This window comes from Enhydra lutris, unplaced genomic scaffold, assembly GCF_002288905.1.
Source record: "Enhydra lutris kenyoni isolate GAN:26980312 unplaced genomic scaffold, ASM228890v2 scaffoldscaffold55, whole genome shotgun sequence".
Taxonomy (NCBI): domain Eukaryota; kingdom Metazoa; phylum Chordata; class Mammalia; order Carnivora; family Mustelidae; genus Enhydra; species Enhydra lutris.
The window spans coordinates 9,013,931-9,023,701 of record NW_019154139.1 but is presented as its reverse complement, the minus strand read 5'-3'; the positions used below and the strand labels follow the sequence as shown (position 1 = coordinate 9,023,701).

General features: G+C 55.0%; 1 protein-coding gene across 2 annotated transcripts; it reads left to right on the top strand.

The window, feature by feature from the left end:
- The first annotated feature begins 2,019 nt into the window (after positions 1 to 2,019).
- Positions 2,020 to 4,505, top strand: LOC111157635 (activating transcription factor 4). 2 transcript variants are annotated; one of them, XM_022519227.1, is made up of 3 exons: positions 2,020 to 2,079; positions 3,183 to 3,500; positions 3,595 to 4,505. In XM_022519227.1, the coding sequence occupies exons 2-3, from the start codon at positions 3,275 to 3,277 to the stop codon at positions 4,422 to 4,424; spliced, it is 1,056 nt and encodes a 351-aa protein (XP_022374935.1). In that variant the 5' UTR covers positions 2,020 to 2,079; positions 3,183 to 3,274; the 3' UTR covers positions 4,425 to 4,505. The 2 variants fall into 2 exon arrangements, with proteins under 2 accessions (XP_022374935.1, XP_022374934.1); XM_022519226.1 differs by lacking the exon at positions 2,020 to 2,079 and adding an exon at positions 2,345 to 2,571.
- The last annotated feature ends 5,266 nt before the right edge of the window (positions 4,506 to 9,771 follow it).

The window sequence follows — 9,771 nt, the reverse complement described above, 5'->3', positions numbered from 1 at the left end:
CCTTTGCTAGGTCCACATGGAAGCAGCTTAGCCCCGAGACCTGGAGAACTGCTATCTTTTTTCTCCTTGAGGGAGGAAATAAAGCTGGGGAACATGAGGACCTTGCACAGCATAGAGAGAAAAAAATAAAAGTCTCCTTTCCAAGAGTTGACTTCTGTGTGTGGTGTAAAACATTTTCTTACAGGAATGATCCTGCTTTTCCATTTTCAGCCAGGAGAACCTTTCAAGTGCTTGATCTGGGTCTCCATGATGGAACGGATGGGACAAGCTGCCACTGGAGTCAATCATCTGTGGCTCTGAGATGTCAAAACTGGGACAATGTTACTTTAATTCTCAACCTTCCACATGGTCGTCCATAAGGAGGCACTGGCAGGTCTCCTGATACAGGAAAAGGAGGACGTGCCCCGTGGGTCCTTAGTCACACCATGGAAGACTTGTGTAATGGTTCAGAGATAAAGATCAGAAAACTTTGTTATATCCTGACATTTGTGATTCTCCAAGGCAGTAGAGAGACCGTTCTTGTCCCAGTAAGCAGTGTGCTTTTGCATGTACCAGTTGTTGCTGGTTTCATCCTCGTCAAGAATAGGCGGCCTCTGAGGAAGCAGGATGATGTAAGGAAGATGTGGAATGGGGAGTCCACGATCAGAAGACCTGAGTTCTAATAATGGTAATAATAGGCAACCATTAATTGAGCGCTTACCTGCTCTTCGCTCAGTGCTTTCCATCTATGAGCTTCAGTCTAAGGATGAGGATACTCATTAGCCTCATTTTACAGATGAGGAAACTGGCTCAGCAAGGATAAATTGCTTAACCAAAACGCCTCAGCTACTAAATAGAAGAGCCAGGGTTCTTGAGTTTGCCTCAAAAATCTTCCAAGGCCTGCCCCATACTGCCTCCACTGGCAACGGTGTGACTCTGGGCCACACACCTAGTCCCACTGGTTCTAAGTTTGGCCTAAAAAGATCTTTGGACTACCTAGACTAAATCAAAGCAACGAATGGTTTGTAGTTATCAAAGACAGTGTTTCCCCAATTTTTTGACTTCGCAGCCCTCCCACAGGTATTTCCATGGCCGACTGAAGCACCACAGGGCCCGACTGTGAAGGACACGGGAGAATGATGGAGACCTTTCCTTGGCACTCTTCACAGCTCCCCACTGGAGAGCAAGTTGCAGGCCTTGACCTGAACTGCTGCTTCCAAACGTGAACTTCCGCGAGTGGGCTTGGGTTCTCAAGCTTCTCCCCCATTAGCGCTATTATGCGGACGTGCTGGGAAGTGGTTACGATACTCCGGGCAGTTACAGAATTGGGAGAGTGACGGCTACCAGTTTAACAAAAAAATGTCTTCACGGAACTGCATCTGCATAAACCAAAAGAGGTTGCCCTGTGATAGACTTTATACTCTTAATAGCAAACGTTTTAGCAGGCTGGGTATGTAGAAGTACCCAAAATTGGACTAGAGATTATGTACCTTCCCGACTGGACTTGAGAGTTGGCCCCTGACCGTAGGTGCGCACGGAGCGTCTGAGATCACGACTGAGGTCCTCAGTCTCCCCTTTCAGCTACTGAAGGGCTTGCATGTGGTGGAAACGCACACGAAATGTCACTTCCTTTGCCTAGTTTCATCTCGGGCCTGAACTTGGTGCTAATTCGGAGCCTCACGGAGGGTGACAGGGATCACAGGGGCCATGGCCTGACGCCACCGTCTGGGACTACCCGGGCTGAAGGAACCAGGGCAGTCACGGACGACTACGGGTGTGCCGAGTTAAGGAGGCCAGAGAAAAAGGAATTCGCCGAGAAGTGGCTGTAAATGCTACAGGCTCGCGGCGGGAACCGCACTGGTCGCTCCGCCCCTTCCCGCTCAGACCCGGCCTCCCTCACCGAGCAGCCCGCCCACTTCGGGGTCTGAGCCAGTAGAAAATCGAAATATATATGACTCACCATGACTAACCAATCAGCTCGACGCTCGCTCTCCACAAGCATCTCGCGCGATAACCAGGCGGCCTCGGACATCACAATAAAGACCTTCCTTGGGCTGAAAGACTTCTCTCCCCGCCCCCCAAGCCGACACCGGAAACGAGGTGTGTCCGAAGAATCCCTCCGCGTTCTCAGCCCTCAGAGGGAAGAGTGACTCTTTTGATCTTAGTAGCCTTGCAAAGTAGTGCTCCTTTTCCCTTTCGTGAGACCTTGAAAATAACTCCTGTTCTCTTCACAGCTACGCCCTGGACATAAGAGTCGTGGGTTGGACGCGGTAGGGGCTCGGATAGGATAAAACGAGTGGGTGGGGCGCGGGTCACGTGACCGCGGCGGAAGGATGTGCAGTGTGCTACGTCCTCATAGAGGCAAAATCTATAAAGGACCCTCGGGCAGCACAGCACGGCCATTTCTTTTCCTCCCGCTCTCGTATGTAGGTCTTTTCTGCAAGTGCGCGCCTTCCCTCCTCCAATCCCCGCAGGGTCCGCGGCCGCCATGGCGTATTAGAGGCAGCAGTGCCTGCGGCAGCATTGGCCTTTGCAGCGGCGGCAGCAGCACCAGGCTCTGCAGCGGCACCCCCCAGCGGCTTAAGCCATGGCGTGAGTATCGGGACCAGGCCGCCCCGGCCGTGCTCCCCTGGGTCGGCGAGGGCGGTCAGCTCACTTGGGCGCGGCCTGCGGCCGGGCGGCGCCGCGGAGGGGGAAGCGGTTTTACGAGCGCCCGAGACGCGTGACCCTTGTTTGGGTGTCCTTGAGACGCCGACGCTTTTGGCTGGGGAGGCCGCGGCCCGGCGCTGGGTGGGGGGCGGGGAGATGCCCTCGGCGGCCCCGTCCCCTGAACTCGGCGGTGGCTCGTCTGGCGCCCCGCGGAACGTGGCAGGGGCCAAGATGGCGGCTGGGCAGGGCGGTGGTGGCGCGGCGTGAGTCACTGGCCGGCGTGGGCGGGGCCGGGCGGCCCGGGCCGTATTTGGACATGAGCCGAGCGCGCCTTTCTCTGGCGGTGGCGGGGGGAGGAGCGGCCCAGCCCCGCGGGCGTCCATCTTGTGCAGCCTGAGCGGGCCGTGGGGAAGGTGGACGCCATGGCTCGGGGGCCGCATGCGCTGGGTTTTCTCCCAAGTGGAGTTCCAGTTAGGTCCCCCTCCCTCCGGGACGGGGAGATGAACTTGATGGAGTGGCTGAGGTCTAAGCGGACCTGGTTTCTGATTTCTCAGGCTTCTCACGGCATTCAGCAGCAGCGTTGCTGTAACCGACAAAGACATCTTCGAATTAAGCACATTCCTCGATTCCAGTAAAGTCCCGCGACATGGCCGAGATGAGTTTCCTGAGCAGCGAGGTGTTGGTGGGGGACTTGATGTCCCCCTTCGACCAGTCGGGTTTGGGGGCTGAGGAAGGCCTAGGTCTCTTAGACGACTACCTGGAGGTGGCCAAGCACTTCAAACCTCATGGGTTCTCCAGCGACAAGGCTAAGGCGGGCTCCTCCGAATGGCTGGCTGTGGATGGGTTGGTCAGTGCCTCAGACAACGGCAAGGGTGAGTGAGAGGCCTTTGCCCCTGGGGTCTGGTATGGGGCTGGCTGCTGCAGTGTGCCTCTGACCTCACTGGTTTTACCTTAAATCTTTTGCAGAGGATGCCTTCTCCGGGACAGATTGGATGGTGGAGAAAATGGATCTGAAGGAGTTTGATTTTGATTCTCTGTTCAGCATAGATGACCTGGAAACCATGCCAGATGAGCTTTTGGCCACGTTGGATGACACGTGTGATCTCTTCGACCCCCTAGTCCAGGAGACAAATAAGGAGCCCCCCCAGACGGTGAACCCAATTGGCCATCTTCCAGAAAGTTTACCCAAAACAGACCAGATTGCCCCCTTTACCTTCCTGCAACCACTTCCTCTTTCCCCAGGGGCCCTGCCCTCCACTCCAGATCATTCCTTTAGTTTAGAGCTGGGCAGTGAAGTGGATATTTCTGAAGGAGATAGAAAGTCAGACTCTACTGCTTACATTACCATGATCCCTCAGTGCATCAAGGAGGAGGATGCCCCCTCAGATAATGATAGCGGCATCTGTATGAGTCCTGAGTCCTATCTGGGGTCCCCACAGCATAGCCCCTCTACCTCCAGGGGCTCTCCAAATAGGAGCCTGCTGTCTCCAGGTTTCCTCTCTGGTTCTGCCCGCCCCAAACCCTATGATCCTCCTGGAGAGAAGACAGCAGCAAAAGTAAAGGTTGAGAAACTAGATAAGAAGCTGAAGAAAATGGAGCAGAACAAGACAGCAGCCACTAGGTACCGCCAGAAGAAGAGGGCAGAGCAGGAGGCCCTCACTGGCGAGTGCAAAGAGCTGGAAAAGAAGAATGAGGCTCTGAAAGAGCGGGCAGATTCTTTAGCCAAGGAGATCCAGTATCTGAAAGATTTGATAGAAGAGGTCCGAAAGGCAAGGGAGAAGAAAAGGGTCCCCTAGTCGGGGTAGTCAGGAGTGTGTGCTTGTACATAGGCTTGCGCTGAAGCTGTGTTGTAATAAATTATTTTGTAGTGAAAAGAACTTTGTATTTTGCAGTGTGCCTGCTTTCTTGTCTCAATCCACCTTGGCCTGGCAGTTGTGACCAAGGCAAGTGGGGTTGGTTCAGAACTGTCTGGACCATAGGTCAGGACCGCTGGTGCTTTTGTTGGACTTCTGGTTGGGAGGGAGTTGGGCTTAGGACCCCCACAGGCAGCCGAGGCAGCCAGATGACCAGAAGTAACAGCTGAGGCTGTGGCCTGGTGAGTGGTGTGATGTGTTTTTAAGTACCCAGATGAGACCCCATCTGGGCATAAGGTGATTTAAGTTTCACTTCTGGTTTTTTATAGTTCAGTAGAGTCATTCCCAGAACTTGAGAAAATCCCGTTTTTGCTTGGATGAACTGTATGGAGTTGGAAGTTCAAGACAACTTGAAGTTCGTGGCCAGAGCTGGTTGCAAAGGCTGGCAGGTCTGCCCATAGGGGTGATAAGAGGAAGCCTCGTTGAAACCCAGGACTTGAGAGTGAAAAACCAGTCCTGAGTCCCATCTGGGCCAGTCCCTTCTCCCTTTCTGGCCTGTGGGGCTACCTACCTCTCCAGGGAGTCCGTTTTCATGTTCATCTGTAGCTACATGGATGCCGCCGACTGCGTGACTGCACTGAGTGCAGCACCGGATAGTGCTGTAGGCTGCCTAGGCGTGTTCTCCCAGCCCCTGTGGTATTTGGTGGGGCATGGAAATAGGTGCAGGAAGAATCCTAAGGTTCTTGACCCATTTTGCCGTGTGAATATTAGTTTCAAAGATTTTGATTTGACAGATCACGAGTAGGCTGGTGGGGGCGGGAAGCAGGCTCCCTGCTGAGCAAGGGGAGCAAAGGCCAACTCCCTGACCTTCCCAATGCCCAGCATGAAGTGACTGGGAGGGCAGGCCTGGTTTTGGAATACAACAAGCTGTGACCCAGCTCTCCTTAGGCATTGGAGGGAGTGGGGGTCCTGCCCTGAGATTGCAGAATTCCTTACAAGGCCATGGGCCTCTCCTACATCTTGCTCAGCAGGGACCACCCATCCAGGTATTGAAATTACTGCAGACAAGGTCCCCCACCTCTAAATGGCTGAACAGTTAGAGCTGAGGGTGGGAGTTACTGGTGGGGAAAACAGCACCCACTCAGCTACATGCATTGATGTTGGGGGGGACTAAGTACTATTGAAAGTACTTTTTAATTTTTATTTTTGTTTAAAGATTTTATTTGACAGGTCACAAGTAGGCAGAGAGGCAGGCGCAGGGAGAGGAGGAAGCAGGCTCCCTGCTGAGCAGAGAGCGCGATGTGGGGCTCGATCCCAGGACCCTGAGATCATGACCTGAGCCAAAGGCAGAGGCTTTAACCCACTGAGCCTCCCGGGTGCCCCCAAAGTACTTTTTATTTTTTTTATTTTTTATTTTTTTTTTGTCAGAGAGAGAGAGAGCGCGAGAGTGAGCACAAGCAGAGTGGCAGGCAGAGGCAGAGAGAGAAGCAGGCTCCCTGCTGAGCAAGGAGCCCGATGTGGGACTCCATCCCAGGACGCTGGGATCATGACCTGCGCCGAAGGCAGCAGCTTAACCCACTGAGCCACCCAGGCGTCCCCCAAAGTACTTTTTAAAAAGACTTAAGTCCTCACAATGTGGGACTCAACCCTAAGATCAAGAGGCCCAGCAGGTGCCCCCCAAATGCTTTTCTCATAAGGATCACCTCATCCCCCTCTTACAAATGAGGAACTACAGCTTGGAGAGGTTGGGTAACCCGTGCATTGCCAGGTGGGTTCAGACCCAGGCAGTCTGACTCCTGAGTGCACACTTGGTGTGGCTCCCAAATTCCTTACAGGCAGGACTGTAGGGGGACCCTAGACTGTCGGCAAAGCTGGGGGTTTGGGGAAAAGACGTGTGGGTGCTAATTTGTGTTAAGAAATCAATGCAAATGTGGAGGCTTAAGATCACATCAGTTCCCCATGTGGCTCATACCTGGTGGTTTGGGGGAGGAGCTGGGGGAGAGGGGAGCCTACGGCCACTGCCGAAGGCCTGCACACCAGCACAACTGCCATCTGCGACTCCTGCTCTATTCCTCACTTCAGTGTTGTGACTTTAGTTTTTTTTATCTAAGTAGTAAATAAAAATTCTACAACCACAAACACTGCTTCCTTCTGTCTACCCCCAACAGTCTCTTATGCTTTGCACAATGGGCAGCTGCCGGAGCCTGGGGCATGTGGAGGACATGGAGAGTTGAGAGGAGGCGAGAGAGACCGCCTGGAAATGACCCAGCCACCTTGCCACATCTGGTGCCAGTGGGACCCTCTGCCCTTGGAGCAGACTCTTGGAGACAGTGGTCTGCTCCTCCATTTGACAGAAGGGAAAACTTTCCCTGGGGTGTCCTGAGGGGCAGTGCTGGCTGGAGGCCAAAGGCCAGGATGCTGGGCTCTGCCCCTTCCCAGGCCCCTGGGGATAAGGACTCCCCAAACCCAAAAGGCAGGAATGGGATGGGCAGCAAAAGTCCCTGTAGAGTGTGTGGCCTCAGACTACACAGCCTTTACCCTCCTTCACTGTGCTCCAGCCACTCTGACCTTTCTGCTCTCTGCTAAGCCCATTCCTGCCTCAGGGCCTTTGCAATTGTTCCCTCTGCCTGCAAGATTTTTCCAGGGCTCCTTTCCTCTGTCATGTAGGTCACCCCAAAGGCCTTCCAAGAAAGAGGACTCTGCTGATGTCCCAGCCTCTCTGCTTTACAGTTTTTTTTTTTACATACTTATCTCTAGTTGAAACTACAGGCACACACGTTTATTTTCTCCTTCCCATTCCTCAATGACAACATAAGTAAGCTCTTTGATGGCAAAGATCTTGCTGTCTTGTTGGTTCCCGTATTTCCGACCTAGAACAGTGCGTGGCAAGTAATAAGAATCACAACTAATAGTTACTTAGATTCTGAAGCACGGCTCCGAGTAGTTACTTAGATTCTGAAGCACGGCTCCGAGTGCTTTCCAGTTAGTAGCTCATAATCCGCAGTGGGAGTGGTAGGGAGGCTCTCATGACTGCACCTTTGTTAACATGGACGCTGGCCCAGGGGCAGCTGGTACAGACCATGACAGAGGCCTTGCTCAGCACACGGGCTCCCAGTGCTTGAGAGCCCCACACAGGGAGTGGGAATGAGACTGAGCTCCAGGCCCACTACTGTGTGGCCCAGCTAGGCCTCGGTCAGCCCCAGGGCTGGGCTCTACCCCTGCTGCAGGGTGGGGGAGGAGCTGCTCCTGGTTCAGCGCCAAGCCCTCCGCTGCCCTCACCCGGAGGCTGGATCCTGGAGCCACTCGGCTCTCCGCACTGCACGCCTCTTTTAACCCCCCAGGATGAGGCTGCAGGTCCTTGGAGATCAGGAACAGACCTTTGTGTTTCTCTGCAACAATTCACGAGCACCCACCGCAGGCTAGACGTCGTTCTGGGTGCTGAGGACTCAGCAGTGAGGAAAACAGACAAAAATCTCTGCTCTCATTCTGGCAAGGGAGGCGGCCAAGAAGACATCGGACATGACATGGCAGTGGGTGCGCTGAGCGCTGGGGTGGGGGGTGGATCTGCCCATTTAAGATGGGTGTTTAGGGAGACCCTCTCTGGGAGGCAAAGCCGGCAGGAGGGGAGGGAGTCAGCCCACAGTGCCTGCAGCCTTGTAGCCGTGATGGGACTCGAAAGCCTGTGTGTGACTTGGGGAGTCCCCGGAGCAGGCGTGCTGCTCTGCTCTCTGAAGAGGGTTCCTGCAGGGGGAGAGGCAAAGAGGAGCGGGCTGGGCTCAGCACGGGTGAGGAGAGCTGGTCAGGGCCTGGATAGATTCTAACGGCCAAGCAAGTCAGGCTCTGATGGGGAGTGTATAAGAAGGGACAGAATGGTGGCTGAGTGACTAGAAGGATGGAGTTTCCATTTCTTGAGATGGAGGAAATCAGGAAAGGAGCAGGGTTTTCACTTCAACCCTTAACCAAATGAGCCACCAGGTGCTCCTGTCCAGGGTGACCATTGAAAGTAGGTCCTAGAGTCCTACCCTGACGTACTGGGGCCAGAATCTCAGGAGTGAGCACTAACTTTGGTTACTCAAGGGGAGCACGGACACCCACATCACCAGTGCTATGCAGCACAAATGGGACGGAAGAGCTACTGGAAAGCCCAGCAGCAGAGAAGTGCCAGGACCCCAGCTCACACACCTGCCTCCCTGCACAGGAGCCGGGCCTGTCCTTGCTAGAAAGGGGCCCTGGAGCTCCAGGCCTGGTCAGCCCCTTTCCCTTGAGGTGAGCAGGAGGGCGCCCGCATAGCCCAGCCAGCTTCTCGCTGAGCGGCTGAGATGGAGGGACGGAGTCTCTGAGGATACCCAAGTTTGCCTCTCTCCCCACAAGGGTCACAAGAGCTCAGCAGGCAGGAGCAAGAATGAGAGAAATACCAGCCTTCCCTTCTTTGGAATAAGCCCATCCGAGGAAGGCAGGTGCGTACAGGTCTGGTCACAGTCCCTCCTCCCCTGCCCGGCTGGCCTCCCAGATGGACGCCTGCATCCTACTGCTGGGATGGAGGCCACCTACAGACAGGACAGGCTCCAACTCTGCCTCTGCCAGCTTCCCTGCTGTCTGCGCCTAGGACAGAAAGCTAACAGCCAGGAGCAGACCCCGGGAGCAGTGGGCGGACTGTGGCGCTCTCTCCCCTCTGGCCAGGACTCACTGTGGGGCAGGCAGACTGGGGCTCCCCAGTGGGCCCAGCCACAGGGGGGTTACCACACACGGGGAACAGAGGGTTGGATGGAGCTGCCCACAGCCATCCAGGGCCCTCTTCTCCACCGGGAAGAAGGGGCTCCTGGACTTCCAGAACTCAATGTCTCCTCTACATCGAAGCCCCATCTGGTCAACACATCCACTCGCTCAGACATTCGCTCACCATGTACCCATCGCTGGCGCGTGCCTGCTGTAAAGGGGCCAGCCCGCCCTCTCCTGGTGCCGCAGCCCAACCCCAACCCCAGCTCCCAGCCCGGGCACATACCTGAGTGTGAAACCCTGTTTCCTGAGGTCACCCCCTGAGTTGCCCCCCAACAACAGCACAAGCCTTGGGCACCAGGGCAGCTGCACCCCCACTTTCTGAACCCCGAGTCAGCTGCCCTGGAACCAACGGATATACTTCATCTTAAGGGGTTCCTTGTTGGCTGCGGCCGCCTCCTCCAGGGCAGGAGGCCTGACCCAGAGCCCTAAGAACCACGGGGGACAGTGAAAGGTCCCTTGGTGCCAGAGGAGAGGGGAGACACCCCATAAGGCAGATCAGCAGTACACACAC